This window comes from Parasteatoda tepidariorum, chromosome X1 (genome assembly GCF_043381705.1).
Source record: "Parasteatoda tepidariorum isolate YZ-2023 chromosome X1, CAS_Ptep_4.0, whole genome shotgun sequence".
In the NCBI taxonomy this organism is placed as follows: Eukaryota; Metazoa; Arthropoda; class Arachnida; order Araneae; family Theridiidae; genus Parasteatoda; species Parasteatoda tepidariorum.
Window position 1 is genome coordinate 71,987,163 of NC_092214.1, and position 20,243 is coordinate 72,007,405.

Genomic DNA, 20,243 nt, shown 5'->3' on the forward strand with positions numbered 1-20,243 from the left:
TCTAATGATCGGATCTTCTAGGACTCAATATTAAATGGTGCTCAAGAGGGTGGCATCGAATATGCTAATTAATGAATGCAGGCGATATTTTAAGTTATGAAAACAGACACAAAAACGTACTATTTCTAAATAAGCATAACTTTTTTTTCCTAAGGTTTCGGACTTCTGACCTCCAAAATATAGGCGTTAGCCACAATCTGGGAAATAAAGTCCCAATAGTTTGGTCAGAAGAGCACTCCAAAGTTTGAACCCCATGATATTAATTTTAATTTTTGCGTATTTCGCTATATCTCGAAAACTTTTAAAGCGAATTGAAATTTTTTTACACTCAATTATAAAATTCGCTTGTGCAAAGATAATTCCATGCCAAAAAAAACCTTTATTAAATATTTTTCATTCTTAATTATTTTATCTAATAATGGTAGGAAAAATTTGAATCGCAAGGTATACATATTTTTCCATCATTTTGAAGAATATAATTTTGCATGGCAAAATACAAAATTTGAGCAAAATCGGCCCAATAGTTCCTGAGAAGTCGAATTTTAAGTATCTGACTTTTTTGAAATTAGTTTCTCAGGAACTACATGTAAACACTCACAATTGGTAAACATTTTTATGTTCCTAGTAAATCTATAAATTTGTGAAATATTCCAATAATATATGCATTGCATTTATGATAAAATTTTTTTTTTCAGTTTATACAGACTACATGAAAAATAAGTTTCTATTGCATGAATGTACACATTTAATGAGCTTGCAAATCTAAAAGAAAAGAACTAAAAAAGAATTTTACTTTAATGGCCTAAGGTTCAATACAATGCTGTATTTCATGCCAAATTTTATTATTTAAAATTTTTTTTTTGAAATGTATGACGAAATTCATACACAAGGAATTATATTAATAGAAAAAATTATATTAGTACAAAAATGTATCAGAAAATTTTACGAAAAGAATTATTATATAAAAAAGCATTTTTCTTTGCTTTCCTTTCCCTCCTTTTTTTACTGTTAATTTCATGAAAATGAGCTTTGGAAATAAGTATAACCTCTCTTAAATTGTAAGTGAATATGCGAATAAAAGGAATAAAGGAAATGTAATTTTTTCTTTACCAATGTATGGAAAATTCCATTGCAAAAAGCATTAATATTCTCGCACAAACATTCAGTTTTCAAGATAAATATTAAGGCATACGTTATGATTATAGTGAAATTTTTATTTTATTTTAGCAATAATATTTACTCATACTCATAATTAAATAACATTAAATCATTAAAAGCTATTAAAACCCGTTGAAAGAGAGAGAGTCACCACTTTCATAAAAGAACACTCTTTACTTGTTCAAAATTAAATTCTAACTAACTTCAGGGGTTTTGCGCTTTATGAATGAATAACTCTAATCCGAAACCATGAATAGGTTGCGTGACTTGTCCTTATGTGGTACAACAGCTTTTAACGCATTTTCTAAAACGAGGTAGTTGATTGAAATATACGAGCGTGCACAGAGTTCCTGTTCTTAACTATAATACAAAAAGAGTTTTTGCTTTTACTAAACAAAAATGTTTTACTACGACCAGTGCAAATAAAAAAATACTCACGCGTAGGAGCTACGACAATTTATTATAGCCATTATCATGAAAGTAATATTAAAAATATAAATTTCATTATTTATGTCTCTTATCATCCTTAAACTTTTTCATATCTAAAAACATTTCATATTTCATTGTTTTTCATTTAGATACCAAAAATATTTTTACGATTCGTTTCCAGAATTTAAAGGAATGAACGTTAAAGATTGATCTGTAGGGCTAAGTCAGGGTGCGTAAGTCTGAGTCTGACTCACTAGCTTTAGTTTTCATACGCGAGCTTATGATGAGGCTCTTATAAACTTTTTAAGTATTTTTAAACTACACAAATATCCTATCTGCTTTATTTTTAAGTACAAAAAAGTTTAAAAATTAAAAGTATGGAAATTTAAAACTTATAAAAATTTAATTATGCGGGAAAAGAAAATTCTAATAATCTCTTCTAAACTGAGTTTTAAATGACAAAATATGTGGTTTTTACTTTAAAAAATGTATATTTTAGAGGAAAGTAAATTCATAAATGCAACAAAACGTGTTTTATTTGAAAAAAAAAAGAACAATAAGTCTTGATAATATTTTTAAAGTTATTGTGATGATATTATAGAAATTACATATTTTCTACCTTTAAAATTTCCATTATTTCATAAATTTAATCATTCCTAATCCCTCTTTAAATAAATAAATCAGTCAATTAATTTTAATTCAATTTTATGTTGTTGTTGTTTTTAATTCCACTTGCCATACCAGAAAGCCTTCATGGTAAAACTAAGTGAATTTAAGGCAAATGATGCGTTTCTTGTTTTTCAGTGCCTCCATATATGGTCAAGAATACAACTTCAGCCACACATACGACACAGCTTATTTTAAAGGGTGGACCTATTCATACATCCATTCATTCGCAGATCGTAATTTTGACCTGAAACAGAAAACGATCTATCTCCAATTCAGTATCCCCAGAGGTATTGATTTTTTATGGGAACTTAGAAGACTTCCTGATCCGACAGATTTAACGTGCACCAGTTACCATTTACTACACGGGGAGTCTTTGGCCGATGGGGATCGAACTCACAACCGCTTGGCAATGGATTTACCTCCCTACCAATCAGGCTACCCTCGCCCCCTTCAATTCTATAAAAACCGAATGCAAATATTTTTTTCAATAATAAATGTAAGGGCTAACTTTTTATTTCAATGCTGGGGATTATTACTCAATGTCACGACAACTGAACACAAATATCTATTTTAAACCTTTCTTTCTTCTATTACATTAAACATTAGCCTATCAGGTTTACTTTAATTTCCAACATACTATTTGGACTCAAATCTTCAGCCAAATTACTTAAATATTAACATGAAATATGCANAATCGAATGGAAGAAAAATCCTGGAATATATATATGCACAACATCATTTCATCATCACGAACATAAAGTATAAAAATAACTGCTGTCGTCCAGATTATTATAACAATCTGCAGCTAAAATAAATATGTCGACCGACGAGATTATTGTGTTGAGATTAAATGATAGTGGCTAGTCTGAAATAAAATATTCAATTGTAGGTGATTGTGTGAGTGAAACAAGTGCTCCTAAGGGAGCGATCACTTGTTTACCGAATGTCATGACAGAAAATTACTTATTTGTGCGTCAATGCAATCGGATTGGAGACTAGAGTGTAGATATTTATGACAAAAGATATTTTATTCAACAAACACATAGAAGTCAGCAAAGATCAATTTGAAGTAATGTCACTGAACAAGTACGAAAAAAATGTCGTTAGATTCTGGAAAACTTTTTTTTTTATATGTATTATTATTAAGCTACAATACAGGGGAGTACTTTATTTATTTATTATAACAAGTTTATTTTTACTCAAGGTTGAGGTTTAGTCTCTCGAACTCGTTGAAATTAATCTTAATTAATTTTACCCAATCATTCTTTTCTTTTCATTAAAACCTTTTTGGTTAATATAAACTTTAAGTCAAAAAAAGTAATTGGACACTATATTTCGTCTACACCAGCTCTAAGTAATTAAAGATTCAAAGTAGGGCTATGGGAAAATACATACTTTCTTGGAAAATTCGATTCAATGTTAAAACATACTCAGGAATTATTCTAGACTTTGTAAAAAATCCGTTATTGTGAGGTTGTGAAAAATATTTTCATAATTTTGTGATAATGGTGTCCCGTTCTTTTCGGTTTTTCTTTCTCAGTTTTCTTTCCTGTCCACAAAGTAGGAACGACAGAAGCATTATTTTATATTAATTTCACCCAGTTGCAAACGTTCGGCATTATCTCGGTTTATAACAGCGTTACACTAATAACGCAAAGGTCGTGGGTTCGATTCCCCCATACATTACAATTTTAATCTCAGTTCATTATTTCAGACAGTATTCGTTGTTGTAGATCATCTATGCATTATTTTAGTGATGACTTAAATAATTAATATTAATAATTATGTAGATAAGCAGATTCATATAAGTTTTCTTCTCTAGTTATAGGCTAACATCTGACCTCAAAACGAGGTTTACTGTCTGTACATATCGCTGGTTCAAAGTTAAAATGACACTTCTACACTCACTTCTCATTCAGATAACATGAGAAGTGAGTGCAGAAGTGTCGTTTTAACTTTGGACCAGGTCCAGCAGTGGACTGATCGTTAAGACACGGCTCCCAGCAGATCACCGAAGTCAAGCATCACTGGCTACGATCAGTGTGCGGGTATGTGACCACTTGGATCAGTCTGCATAGAGACCGAGGGTGTGCGGTATTGGTCCTCGTTAAACTGTGCTACCGTAAAGTGCTCGACTTCGCGCGCAGGTCGTCGGGCTACCTTCCGCAGAGGATCAAAATTGTGATGGCATGTCTTCGGATCATCCTCCGGGATGTTTCCCAGACCGTCGCCAATAATCCATTGTGCAGCTCTAGTGTGACATAAAGTAACAACAACAACAACAACAACAACTTTGAACCAGCGATATATATCGGAAAAAAGCGAATTTTTTTACAAGATTTAACGAATTCTCACACAAAAAAGTAAGAAATAACATAAATGATAAAATTTTAAAAAAAACCCCAACTTTTCTCTGATTTTGCACGAAAAAGTAAGAAATGAAATATTGGGTGTAACTTAAAGGTATCGAGTTGATATAATCTTAAATAATTTTTCAGATATTAAGTTCACATAAAGTTTTTATTAAATGAGTAGCGAGAATTTCGTGTAAGTTTTTGAAAAGAGTAGATGAAATGTCACGTGATATATTTTATATTATTGTTATTTGAAAACTGACGACAGTTCACCTGTTTTCCTTAAAACATTAATACGAAATTCTTGCAACATATTTTAAAACTAACTTTATATAAAATGATCCTAATATAATGAAAATTAACTCAGTCTATGTCAACTCGATTCTTATAAGTTGAACCCAATATTTTATTTCTTATTTTTCATTGCAGAATCTCAGGAAAAGCGTTTTTTTACTTATATTTAAATTGTGTTTTTGTGAAAAATCACATCGGTGGTCCGATCAAATGTTTTGGGAATTTGCGTAATCTATCAATATTTTTCTAAATCTAAAATTATCGAAGAATCATTCCGTCTAAATCTTTTTTTCTCTAAACGATGATATTAATGGCCTGTTAACGATGATATAAAAAGCCATATCTCTTGAAGAATTGCAATTCCTAATTTATAAATTAAATTAATTATCATCGACTCTATTTTTCAAAAGGATGAAAGGGTTCATTTTTAAATTGAAAAATATAATGAAGAGCCTTTTCAGTAAATAAAATATTTTACAAAATTTTAGTTTTTGCGATAAAACAAGTTGTCAAGTGTTCATTTTTGCGGTATAATATTTTCTGAAGAGTTCAATTTACAGATAAAAACTTTGTGAAGGGTCCGTTATCGCATCCTTCACAAAGCTTCTCCTAAAAGAACTCATACTATAGTGCTAATTTAGGAAGCGTGGACAAAATCGTGGATATATCATGGACAAAATAATTAAAACACTTGTATAGTAATATTTTTTTGAAATTTCTCAAGAAATACTTAAAGAAATAATTTTATGACTTCTGAAATGTTCAGACCACGTGATTTCTCATACTTATCAATGAAATTCAAAGCTTTTAGAGGTTTGACGGACCGACAATAAATTATATTTGTAACTTATAGAAATTATTTTGGTTATTATGTGCAATAATTATAGGTGGATTGAATCGAATAGAAGAAAAATCCTGCAAAGCCTGTTTTCTGCCTTTTCTGAACTAAATTATTCTCCTATTAAGAAGTTGTCCAAATTAAGAAAGAAGTGGTGGTCAGTAGGAGCCAGGACTAATGTGTATGAAGGATGATAAAGAAGTTCCAATTCCTGATGTTTTGTCATAATCCTTTGTGTGTGTGATTTGACAAGATTATGCAATGAGACAAGAATCTTTAAGCTTTTGTATTATTCCATCTAGTGAGTTGCAGCAAATTTCAATTTTAATTGATGAGGTAGCTTTCATTAAGTCATAATGAATCATAACTGCGCTGGAGCAAAAAATATTCACTCTTAACTTACATAGTTTTAACTGTGAAGCGACATGGTTTTTTAAAATTTCTAATACCCTAAATGTTTTAATGCCTAACCATGATTTCACCTGCTTTTTTATTTGTTCTTTGAAAATCTTCTCTTATTATATAAATGAAAATCAAAATAACCTACTTTCTTTCGTCCACAGCAGAACATGGTTGAGCTCAGTATATGCTTCACCTTGTATCGTAGACGCGGGGGATGACCAATCGAGGTGGACATGTGGGCAGTCTGGTAGCAGAACAAAGCCTGTAACAAACAAAATTTTAAATGAGCAAAAATCATATTTTAAATTAGCAATTGAACTTTGTAACATATTTCTAAATTAACAACTGCGTTTTGCTACGCATTTTTTCTTTCTTTCTTTAAAAAAAATTGGGCAACTGGGCCGCACAGAAGGCCCATATCCCATACAATACGCATTTTTAAATGAAAAATTGTATTTTGCTACACAATTTCAAATTAACAATATCATTTTATAACGTTTTTTTAAAGGAAACATAAGATTTTCAACGTATTTTTATACCAACAATTGTAACATGTCTTACATGAAAATTCTTTTTAGAAAGAAACAAACATATGTTTAATATTCTCTGTTGATTTTGCAACACTTTGAACTCTTGAGAATCAAAACTAAACACCACATTAGCATTTGTTATATTCTTCAGTAATCCGATATATCGTACATATTGATATACCGATCCGATATATCGACAGCATAACGATTATACCCTAAATCTCAATTACCAATCGAGCTGAAATTTAGACAGTATTTAAAGCTGTAAAGCATTGTCAAGAGTTTGTATTGTGATAATATATTGACCACATTTTAAAACTGCTCAGGAAAAGGTTTTTGGTAAAAGAAAAAATCAACAATTTTCTTGTAGGCAATAAGAAGTTTTTGCGTATTGTGCAGTTATCTAATGAAAATTCGAGAAACTTGTTAAGTAACCATCTGGAAACAATACTATAGAAAATATTTAGAGCAAAAATATCACCTTTAAAAAAGTGTCTAACTATATTGACTCAAGGTCTTGTAAAAAATGTCTACATTCATAAATAGTTAGAAAGTTATAAATGAATTGCACCCCTCATATGTACGGTCACGCATTACACTTTGTCATACATCTTAAGATTTTATTTTCATAAATATGAATAAAACTTAATTTAAGTATTCAAATTTAATACAAATACAACTAAGGCATAGATATTTCTCTGCAGATTGACTTTTTTACTAAAATATTAATCAATTTACAAGTAGACGAGATTCACAGTAGAATCGTTGTAAGCAGTGCAATTTCATCGTAACAGACTTACATTTCTGAGCCCCAAAATCTGGGAGACATGGTCACACCAGTTTGGTCAAGAGAGTGGTCGAAAGTTTGGACCCCTTAATGTTAATTTTTTTTTTCATATTTAGCCAATCTCGAGAACTTTTCAAATGAATTAAAAAATCTTTGCACGCAATAAAAAAATTCGTTTATTCAAAAATAATTCCATTAAAAAGAATAACTTTTAGTGAATATTTATTTTGCTAATATTTTATTTAAAAATAGTCGAAGCAATTTTAAATTTTAAGTTATTAAATTTTTTACATCATTTCATCAAAAGTAATTTTACAAGGCAAAATACAGAATTCAAGCGAAGTCGATTGAATAGCTCATATGAAATCTAACTTTAAAAAAGTTGTATTTTTAAAATTCCCTAAGTCAACTTTTTTTTAAAATTCGATTTCTCATGAACTATTCGACCGATTTCGCTCAAATTTTGTATTTTGCCACATAAAATTACATTTTTTAAAATGGTATAAAATATTGCATACTTACAATTTAAAATTTTCCGACTACTATTAAATTTTATAATTTTTTGCATAAATTTTTCAATTCGCTTAAAAAGGTCTCGATATATGGTGGAACAGGTAAAAAGTAAAATCAGCATTTAGGGGTCCAAACTTAGGAGTGCTCTCTTGACCAAATTATTGGGATAATATTTCCCAGATTGTGGCAACCCCCTACATTTTGGGGTTAGAAATCCGAATCCATCGCAAAAAAGGTATGATTATTTAGAGAAAGTACGTTTTTGTGTCTGATTTAGAAATTCAAAACATCGTCTACACTATTTAAAAAGCATATTTGAGGTCACCCCTTAAAACCTTTAAATCAGAGTCCTAGAACGTGAACTGTATACACTGTACAACAGACCAAAAAATTAAATAAATTATTGAAGTAACTATAGTAGTTTGAACTATTTAATTTGATCGTATTAAAATCAAAATAGTAAGTCATGCTCCCAAATATCTGTAGTTCTGAGAGTTAAATTTCATTTAACAGTCATTTCGGAAATAACACATGAAAATTTAAAAAATGACACGAGAAGTAAGTCTACGTGAGTTTCGAAAATAATTTTCGATATCTAGTAAAAGCAGATTTTGCTATTTTTTTAAAAATGCAAAGAAATGTTTTTGCTAGAAATGTTCAATATTACTTTGTTGAAGCGAAAAAAAGGAACTCTTTGCATCTTTTTTTTATTGCACGTGAGTTCACTCTGCCCAACGACCTGGATTTATTCTTAAAAACTTTCAGAAAATTATTTAAGTTGCTTTAAATGAAAATAGCATCATTTGGAGACATTAAAATTTATCAAATTGTACAAACGACGCGAGGACAAATTTGAAACTTTTTCCAATTTCTTATTCTCGTATAGACAAATAATTTTGTAATCAGTGTCACAAATTTCATGCAAAATGTGAATTTTGCTCCAATCGGGCAATACAATGCTGCCGACGAAAAAGAGAAAGAAAAAAACAGAGGAACAACTGGTAGTTCAGGTTTATAGCAAATGAAGCACTACACGAAAAATAATTCATTTCCATTGTCAAGCAATGATGAGTCATTTCCTAGTCATTTAATTTACCCTTTTGCTGAAATCCATATCTTAATTCTCACCAGGAAACCCTTTTTCTTACTACTTTTCCTACAAACTACTTATGTCTTGAAAGTAGTTTTTATTTGAAATTGGGCATGATATTACGAAATTCTATTACATTTACGTGAAATGGTCATTGAGAATTTCAATGGCAGAGTATATGCCAGCAAAACCACGAAGGATATTTCATACAGGCTGTCAATAAAAAGGACGCAAAAACATTTCATTTCCGTTATCAAGCAATGATAAGACATATGCTGGTAATTTAATTTCTCTTTTAGCTGAAATCCAGATCTTAATTCTCGCCAGGAAACCTTTTTCTTCTTCTTTTTTTTCCTGTTAACAAGCTTGCGAACTACCTACGACTTGAAGGTAGTTTGTAGGTGAAATTAAGTATTGTATCATGAAATTGTATCACATTTACGTAAAATGGCCATTGAAAATTTCGATAAAAGAATATATGCCAGCAAAGCCACGAGGCTATTTCATACATGCAGTATATTTTATGAATCAATAAAAAGAACGCAATCTATGATTGAAAACAAGTGTTTCCTAAAAAAAGCATTTGTTGAATTTTTGGACACTGCATAAGTTAAAAAAATCCTTTTAACGTTATTCTTAAAATGGCTCTTAATCTTTAACATATTGTTACTCTAAGAAACTATACGCAGCTTTGTTGAAATGCATTATTTATAATATATTTTTATTTTAAAAAAGATACCTGGCATGTTTAATTATGCATTCAGATTCATCAATTTTTAACCACTACCATTGATCTTAATCTCACATTCACATGAGTACAACGAAGAAATTAGTTCCCTGTAGAAATTAACAAAAATTCTTTTAACATAGTTCTTCAAATGGTTCTTAATTATTAATATAAGGATACTTTTCAGGACTACCCACGGTTTTGTTAAAATGCATTGTTTACAACAATTTTTTAAAATACTTTTTATGCATAATTTTATGCATTTAGACTTATTCAGATTTTAACCATTGCATTATCTCACATTCACACAGAACTTCGCTCAATGAAAAAAATTAATCTATTGTATAAATAAAAAACAATTCTTTTTTATATTGTTGACCAAATAGTTATTAATCATTACTGTAATGATACTGAATAGCTTTGTTGAAATGCAATGTTTGTAATGATTTTTCAAAAAATACATAATACATGCATAATGATGCATTTTAGACCCTAAGTTTAAACACTGACATAGATCTCATATCTACACATGGAGCTTTACAGAATGAAAAAATTAATCGTGTCAAAATCTATCATTACACTAAGTGCATAATGTAATAAATAACTTTTGAAAATTAGTTGCATTTTTCAATATAATTTAATACCCCATGCATTATAATTTACTCTAGCTCCATTCTTTAGTATGATCCACAGTTCGGCATAACAGAAACAGCGATCGATAAAGCAAGAGCGCCCCTAACTGTAAATGCTTCAGGGTAGTATACTTACATTCGAACCTTTTTATTTTCGTTCGTTTAGTAATCTATACATTTAGTACTTTCAATGAAATCATATGATGTTATCTAACAATCTTAATGGAATCTTTTCTTCACCAATTTTTGAATCAACGAAATAGTATTTAATGAAGTGAATGCGAAAATAATACCACTATTGCCAAACTTGGCATCATTCCAAGAAAACATCGTTTCCTTTTACCCGTTTGGCACTTCTTGGCATAAATGTAATTACTAGAAAATTTTATTACGTTTACGTGATAAATGTTAAAAATAAAAAATAAAAATTGAGATGTTTTCAAATTTACTCACGAAAATAAAATGCGTTTAAAGTGTCTCTTTTGTTTTTCAGATAAGATCTGTGTCGCTATAAAATAAATAACAATAAAACAGAAGACATTTTCAAATTTCCAATCTACTTCTCTTCAAAGAGAATGGGAAATAGCTTTCTTCTATATGGGAAATCTTATTTGCGCAAAATGTTTTCTTATAATATTTATAAAAAAGAAAATATTAATCTCCATTAACCATTTCGTGAGAAAACATTAAATAACAAGCTGACCTGTTAAGTCCGAAACCACCCTCTTAACTCTCGAACAGATTGTTATTGATATATAAAAGTGGTGTCTAAATAAATTAAAGTGACTATGAATTACAAAGAAGAGACAGCTTAAAGCGCCACCTGGTGGAAACTGAGAAGTTGATCGTTAATGAGTTAAGAAGGTGGATACGGACTTAAGTTATCATCATGCATATTAAAAACCAAGTTAGTTGCTCTTTTCTAAAATGACATGGTTAAGACCAACTATGAAAAATTTCAATCACTCAGAATTTTAGGCAAATTAGGCTATTTAAAAAACTTAATAATGTTATCAAAAAATAAATTGAGTATCACTAAAGTTCGTTATAAATTAGTCGTTATTAGTTAAAAGTCCCAATGGACAAAATGGGTGAAATAAATATTTATTGATATATATTCTTAAATGAAAAAAAAAGAAAAAAAACTTAAAAAATCTAAGAATAACTATCAATATTATAATCTCACGAATTATTTCTTTTGAGAATTATTTTTAATTAAATTTTGATGAAGATTGTTTTCTATCTTTAGTGAATTACATTGAAATTTTAATTTTCCATAACATTTGTAAAAGCTTCTATTAGTCCTTGATGTAGTTGAATTGTTTTAAAACTAGTGGCAGTACAGTAAAAACACGGTTTAAATATGAAATGAGAAGTTCAAACCAGTGAAAAATTGACAAGTACACTCATCTTAGTAAGTGGTAAAAAGTTGCATTAACTTGCCTGTCCGGTTTTGGTGAGATTTCGGTAAATGAGGAATAAACTTAAAACTCTCAGATTAGTGACCCATCGTTTCCCTTTTTTCCACGCTGAAGCGAATGAGAGCAAGTACATGGTAACGGGACTAATAGATTCTAAATTATTTTAATTTTATGCACAAAAAGTAAAATGTTTGACTCGTACTTTATTTACTCATTTGTCATTGCTATCTGGACAAGTGATTTACTATTTCCCTTGTTTACTTTTACAATAAAATGAATGAGATGAAATGTCAGTCAATTGGATTAATATTTCCGAAGTTGCATGGGTTTTTATTTATATAAGAATGATTTTTACACTTTAAGCATTGCTGTCTAGTAGGCATTGCTTTCTTTGCTGTCTACAAGACAGATAAGGTATTTTTTCTTGTGTATGAGGCATTATTTCATTTATGTTCAATGAATAGTATGAGACGAAATACGAATCGATAGGATAAAGTTGCTAGAAAGAAAAGTGTAAATAAGTATAGGTAAGAAACGGTACTTTTTATACCTAACAACGCTGGCAACTTTTTTTATGACGGTTTTTGACTATTTTTGAGATATTTCAGCTACGCTAAAAGGATATTTTTCCACTATTGAAATCAGGCATGCCAAACTAAATTCTCAAAACTAGTCAAACTAAGGCCACAACTACAGGCAATCTTACAGAAATAAAAGCGAGCTTGTACAGAAGTTGCAAACTGCACTAACACAAACTGTACTAACACATACAATAGCTATGCTTGCAAAATTTATGTAATATATATTTTAATAAAATTGTATTTTAAAAAAAATCGGTTATTGACTTGTGCTTATTCGGTCTGTAATAAAATTTTAACATAGCTTTAGTAAAACTCGCATTTCAAAAACATTAAATAATAATTTTGAAGAAACTTTATTCCGATATACGTCGATATTTTGCCAGGAAATTTTTACAATTGTTTTGTCCCGAAATTAAAATAAAAAAATAGCTTTATTTTTTCGTTTTTTTTCTGATTGTTTTCAATTAATAATTTTTCAATAATTTCGGAAAAATAGTTAAAAATATTTTGTATAACTTAAAAAAATGTATTCCCATACTTATATATACATAATTTTAAATATTAAACAAAGTTTTGTATGTCTATTACGCTTACAATTGTGATTCAATTGGCAAAGGCGTAGCTCACTTTGCTGGTAGGTAGCTGGGTGTCGTGAGTTTGATCCTGGCTGTCGACTGAACAACCGGCATGGATGCGGAGCAAGGTACTCGCAAAATCAGTCGCGGCTGAAAATCCTCTAACTGGTTGTGGAAGTTCAGATAGATGGGTACCAGTTAAGGCAATACTTACGTCATCTGACAGTGGTCAAAATTATATGACAGTTTTACCAAGAGATAGAGCCCTAAAAATAGAGCCATCAGCTAGGTCAACATATGGCCAAATATCTAGTTTGGTCATAGTTGCACTTGGAGAAAAACATTTAATAGTTATAATAACCAAAGATAAAAGAAATCTATCTCGTAAAGTATCTCTAATGGGTGTCTCGTAAAGACGAAAGAAGGGTGCTCTAACCGTCAAAACTTGTTTCAGTTGAAATTTGAAGGTGAGTCAGCTCATTCCCCTTTCAACTCTTTTCTGTTCCCCCCCCCAGAAGTTTTGATGTTTAGTATGCCTACCTCTTCAACGGAGTTTTGTGAGATATTTTTTTTTTCGTGCATAAATAATAATTTGCAACCTCCTATGTGCATACTTTTTTCTTCGTTTTTGTGAAAGATTCTAAAAATTATGTTTAGTGTGGTTATTGCAAAAAACTTACACCTTGTAAATAAACTTACATGGTATAAAGATCCGCTATCGAACGTTTTAGATCAGATGCTGATCAATTGTGGGAATTCAGCTGAATCACCAGAATCTATAATTCACAAAGATTGTTGAAAAAATTTGGGGAAGGTTGTCGTCGTGACTATCTGAGCAGAAATATCTCTTAAGTAAACCAAAAAGAAAATTTAGCATTTTGAATTATAAAATTTGGTTATCAAAAATTGTTTATTCGTGTAAAAAATAATAATTTATCTTTATTTATTATATTATTTAATAATAGTCGGAAAAAATTTTAAGTTGTAAGGTCTAAAAATTTATGTAATTTTAACTGACGAAATCCAAAATTTGAATAAAATTAGTCCAATAGTTTGATTGGTTGGTTTAACATTTATAATCGAAATAATTTATTATATCAAAAAAACTAAATCATTTATTATATCAAAATTCATATAACTTACAATTAAAAACTTTTTCAACTATTATTGTTTAACTTTTATATTCCTATTATTTAATATTTCTATTATTTTTAAATAAAATTATAGAAAATATTAGTTCATTATTAAAAATTATTTTCAGCATTAAATTATTTTTAGCATGGGACCATATTTCCGAAATTGTGGCTATCCCCCTTAATTATTTTCTTCTTTTTGATTAGAAATATAAATCCCTAAAAAAGCGGTATGTTTATTCAGAGAAAATGCATTTTGTGTCTGATTTCGCAGCTTAAAATATAAAATATTGTCTGCTCTTATTAATTAGCATATTTAAAATTAAATCCTTAAGCCATTAGATTGAGTTTAAGTATGTGAAAATACAAAAATTAGTACAAAAATTATTCAGAGCATTCACTTCATGTTAAGCTCTGTTCTTAAATTTGTCCTTAAGAAATGGTAACTTTTAAGCTTTACCGCAACAAAATTTTTGATTTTTTAAAATAGTTTTTTCTTGAATTTTAAGCAATTTTAATCTCATTTTCATACTTTTTGGTCTATTTAGGAGTCAAAAATATAAATTCTGGAGCAAAGTAAGAAGTATATTTATTCAGACACCCATAATTAAGAAATATGCAAAATCTTGAAACTATAAGATTTTGCAAATTTCTTAATGATGGCTGTTCACAACTTATCCAACTACCGTTATAAGATAGTCTGGCTTTTTCATTATACTCCTATTGCATATTTAAAGAAAATGGTTTTGAGTTTAATTTTGTAATTTCTTCAGAAAATAGTTCTAATTGGTTATCATATCATAGGTCTGATATTTATGCAGCTTGGATCAAGCTGCAATCAAATTCGATGTCAATTATTTACCGATATATATTCTCCAATATTGATCTCGCAAACCCTACTTAATTATAAAGTCTTTTAAAAAGAGATCAAGGTTTGAGAAAAACAATGAAAGCATGAACAAACTGCCAAACTCGTCCTATTTTTAAAAAAAAATTTATTTAACTTTTTTATGTACGTGTTCAATTTTTGTTCAAAAATTTAATCCGAAGTATTAGCTAACATAAATATATAAAAATAGAAACCGTATTGTAATTATACTGCATTGGAAAGCAACTTAAAATGTTTAATAATCCACCATCCAAAGAAGAAAAACGTGGATTTTTCGGTTATTTCTTATAGATTCTGATATTTACAGATTTCTTATGGATTCTGTTATTCGAAATCAGAAAGTTTAGTTTCAAATGTATTTCATTTCAACTTATACACTCCGGAAATACATTCAAATTGTGTAAAAATAGAACCAGATAGTTTAGTTTCAAATGTATTTTATTCCAACTTATACATTCCGGAAATACAGTCGAATTGTGTGAAAATAGAGTAGAATACTTTTTTTGAAAATTTTAATAAGGTTTTCTTTTTTAAACCAATCGGAAAAGGGTTTAGAAATAACAACACTAATCAATCAGAAACTTATTTTACCAAAAAAAAGGATTTTATTACTGGAGAAAAATAAAGTAATGGACATAGACAATTTAGATATTAAAGAAATTATATATTTAATTTATAGTGAATATTTTGACACAAAATGCTACTTAAAATTATTGTTCTTACAATCATTTATAGTTTTTGCATTGATCAGCATACAATACGCTTAAATTTTCTTTAACCCTTTCAGGGATGGCGGAATAAGAACTATCCCATTTATTTTTGAAAATAATATAAACCACTAAAACTGTAAGTGTTTTTATTTCTTAAATAACGTGGTTTTTAATCAAACGCTTTTTCGTTTGAAAAATGCAAAGATATAGCTAATTGCTTGAATGCGAGCAAGCATACAATGTCCACATATCTTGACTAAATTTTGACGTTAAATTCTTTGACTAAATTTGAAGAAGTATTTCTTTTTTTTGACAAAATTTTAGATTAAAATTTTCTGCCCTGCAACCTAATTAAATAGGAATAAGTTAAATTAATTAACATTGTTTTTTTTCCAATTTAAACCCCTATATATTGACGTTTGTCACATTAAAATTAATTAAAAAAATTTATTAAAATAAGGAAGAGGTAAATAAAGAAGCCTTTAAAATATGCTATATGAAAAGTATCAGTAATCTTTTTATTTATTTATTTACGATGAAATTTTTTTGAAACATGCATGACTCTCTCTTTTTCTCCTTCACCTCTTTTGTTGTTGTGCGTAGAGGGAATTTATAAAAATGGGCAAAAATTATTTTGAATGATTCATTAAATAAGTTTTAAGGCTTTAAGGTTTATTGAAATGCATAGTGGAAAATGCGTAACTTAAATGTAGTTGAAGAAATTTATTTTAAATAATATACCTTGTATCTGAAAATGATAGTGGAGTAATTGATTTTGAATTTAACAAAATTGTTTAAATAAAATATGCATAAAATGTGTCGCTTTAACTATTTAAAAAAAACTATTTCGGTAATACATTTAAAATATAATTAAAGAATGAATGAAAAAGTGAGTTAACCTTTTCAAGACTGATTTCTAATTTATAAGCTTTTTTCTTTTGAAAGCACGTTTTTTTTAAACTTTATTATTTATTTTTTTTGAATTTTTTTTACCATTGACAATATTACAAACCAGTTTTCTCAAAATTTGAACTTACTTCTTGCAGTTAGGCCCAGAAATATTGATGTTCCATCAGTCTTTTTGAGTGGAACATATGATGTACCACCAATAGCCAACTGTAACGGATGAGATTTAAAGGGTAAACTTTCAAAAATCATGCAAATTACGATTCCAAACAGGAAAACATCATTCAAAAATGATATAAATAATGTTTATTTTGTGACACTCACTTTTTCTTAGAACTATTTCTGTTATTTTTCTCTCGAAATTATGCATAATTCTTTACAAATATCTGATTTCTTCAAAGCGATGCAGTCACGGCAGTTTTACAAGTGCTGTTAATCATTCAAAAAGAAGGAGGTTCCAAAGACTGCAATGTGCAAATCTTATGTGGGATATATTTGGTCCAACAGTCTGCATGGAACGTCTAATGTGTCATATATGACCCGCCAGGTTCGAAAGGGTTAAAATCAGAATTAATAGGTGCTCAAAATTAAACGATTATGCTTTTTATTTTATTAATTTAATTTTTTTAAAGATATTACGTACGGAAATAGGTAGTTTTGAAAGTTTATTAAATAAAAAAGCTTCCGGAAACTTTCACAATTTCAGTTCATTCTTCTTCTTCATATGGGGTTTACCATCATAATAATTTGTATTTTGTCAGCAAATAATAATTATTAATTTTTTAGTATTAATATTTTATCTAAAAGCTTAGTTTCGGGCTTAAAATGAATTAAAAACTTGAAAGGGCTTTATGCATGTTTGAACAATTTCGATATTAAATGCCTAAAAAGACTGCTTAATACAATTTTTGTTGTTATTATGATTACAATGAAAATATTACTGATCACTTTAAAAATATGTATCGAAATTCTATGCCATAAATTCATATATATTTCACGATTTTATAAAAATCGAACTCAAAATGTTTTGACTCTTAAATCTGATTACAAATTCGCACCAAAAGCTGAGAGCAACACCCATAGTGAAAAAAAAGAAGAAAAAAAGAATCCGTCAAACTATCTAAATCGTTACAATCTTTCTGTAAAATATAAGAACCATTTCAGAAAAAAATTACATGCTGCTTTCGATATTAGTTTAACCGGCAAACCCTATTTTGAAGAAAATATTAAAAGGAACTTAGAATTTAAAAGATTTTTTTAAAAAATCATCCCAGCAAGCAACTAAGGAGGCAAAAACAGCTCCAAATAATAATACGCTACTCAAAACCTTCATACAGACCTCCTAAATTTCCTTTCCCTAGTATAAAAATTTAAAATCTCTTTGCAGAAGCAATAAAACTCGCTCCAAATACTTCTGCATTTAGGAATGTTTTGCAGAATACTCCTTCCCTTTACTCAACCGATACGGAAAGAATATTAAAAAAAAAAAAAAAAAAAAAAAAAAAAAAAAAAANAAAAGAGATGGGAGAAGATTCAGTTCAGTCTTCTTATCGATTCTAACCTATCCCCGAAACTATTTTATTGATCGAGCTTCTCTATGAGGTCTATAATAATGGATCTTCTTTCTTTCATTAATCGGGCAGAGTTCTGTAATGTTGGATATTATTGATACACGCTTCATAACCCCTTTGCCCTCATTCTCTTCTTAAGAGTGACGACTTTTTGGAAGTCAATAAATTAGAAATAAGATATTATAAATTTTAATAAAATGCATTAAACTATTTAAAATATATTATACTAATAAAAATTAATTTCCGGATTTTAGGAACTTTTATTTTTGAAATTTAGAGTGATGACTTTTTAGAGTCGGTAAATTAGAAAAAAGAAATATAAATTTTAATAAAATGCAATAAATTATTTCAAATATATTATACTAATACAAATTAATAGCCGGTTTTTAATTATTAATATTTTTGAATCTTAGAGTGAAAGTCAGTTAATTAGAAATAAGATATATAAATTTTAATAAAATGTATTAAATTATTTCAAACCTATTATACTGACACAAATAATTGGCTGGATTTTAACTACATAACGTCGCGTAAATATTTAATACACTATATGTATTGCGTAAATATTTAAACATCTACTTTCTTTTATCATATTTTATTCATATTTTATTTCAACTTATGTTTTCTTATATTTTTATGGAAATGGCGTTGAATTGTGCAGAAATTAAAATGAATACATTTTCGAAATTTTTATATGGTGTGTGTCTCTTTTAAACCAATTAGAAAAAGGATTAGAAATAAAACTAATCAAGAATTTTATTTTTCAGGAAAAAATGGCTTTATTACTTGAGAAAAATAAATTAATGACATTGAAAATGTTGTAATTAGATGGGGAAATTAGATATCTAATTTAATTGAGAGTATTCAAACACAAAATCCTGCTTAAAATTGTTGAATCCTTTATTGCTCTTATATTGAATATCACATAATGGGCTTGAATGTACATTAACCATGATAAAAATAAAACTAATCAATTGATAATTAGTGGAACGGAACTAATTAAATTAGGAATAGATAAAATTAATTAAAATGAAGATGAGAGAAATCTTTAAAGTCAAGAATAAAGAAACCTTTAAAATATGATATTTAAAAAGTATAAGTAATTTTTATTCATTTATTCACGATGACGTTCTTAAAAGCTCTATACAATTTCTCAATTTAAAAAATTGTATTGAGTTTTTGATCACGTGATAGGAGCAAATATAGCCCTGCCAACTATGCAAAAAGTCTATAAAAACTAACTCAAATTTTATTTTAGACATTTAACTCTTTATATTTTTACCTCATTTTCCTTTGCGATTTCTTCGTCGATTAAAAATGCAAAATTAATTACAAAAATAATTCAACATTTTTCATTTTGTAATATGCTTCTTTAGTTAATTAACCTCATTTTTTTAACCATAGTTTAGAAAGATAATTTACACATAAAAAGTTCTCAAACCTATTTTTTCAAACCAATTTCTCTTTCAAAATATAGATATTTTTACTCACGTATACAAATAACATTCTTTATCAAAATAAAAGCTTTTTCTTTAAACAATGATTTTTGTTGAAAATTGTATTGAGTTTTTGATCACATGATCGAAGTGAATATAGCCTTGCGATACACTGAAAGTTTATAAAAACTAATTAACATTTGTTTTTAAAATTTCACTCAGGATATTTTTATATTATTTTCTGTTGAAATTTCCTCTTCAATTGTAAAAATTCAAAATTAAGTAACGGAAATGTGTTAATAAATCAGAATTTTTCCAATTTATTGTTTTATATTTCTGTAACTAATTAAGCTCATTTTTTGTTAGCTACAATCTAAAATTATAATTTATAGACAAAAAGACCAGTTTTTAAACCATTTTCTCTTTTAAGATAAAGATATTTTACTCACGTGCACAAATAACATTTTCTATCAAGATAAAAGCTTTTTCTTTGAGCAATGATTTTTAGAAAATTGTATTCAGTTTTTAATCACGTGTTAGGAGTAAATATAGCCCTTCGAATTATGCAAAAAGCTTATATATATATATATATATATAT

The 20,243-nt window shown here is 28.4% G+C and overlaps 1 protein-coding gene across 1 annotated transcript in view; it reads right to left on the reverse strand.

Annotated features, from left to right (window-relative positions):
• LOC107453838 (rho GTPase-activating protein 100F) overlaps positions 1 to 20,243 on the reverse strand; it is a 97,907-nt gene that overhangs the window by 57,243 nt on the left and 20,421 nt on the right. The window contains exon 2 of the mRNA XM_016070801.3: positions 6,290 to 6,406. Within this exon, the coding sequence (XP_015926287.1) occupies positions 6,290 to 6,379 (90 nt within the window). The 5' untranslated portion in view covers positions 6,380 to 6,406. The remainder of the gene's footprint in view (positions 1 to 6,289; positions 6,407 to 20,243) is intronic.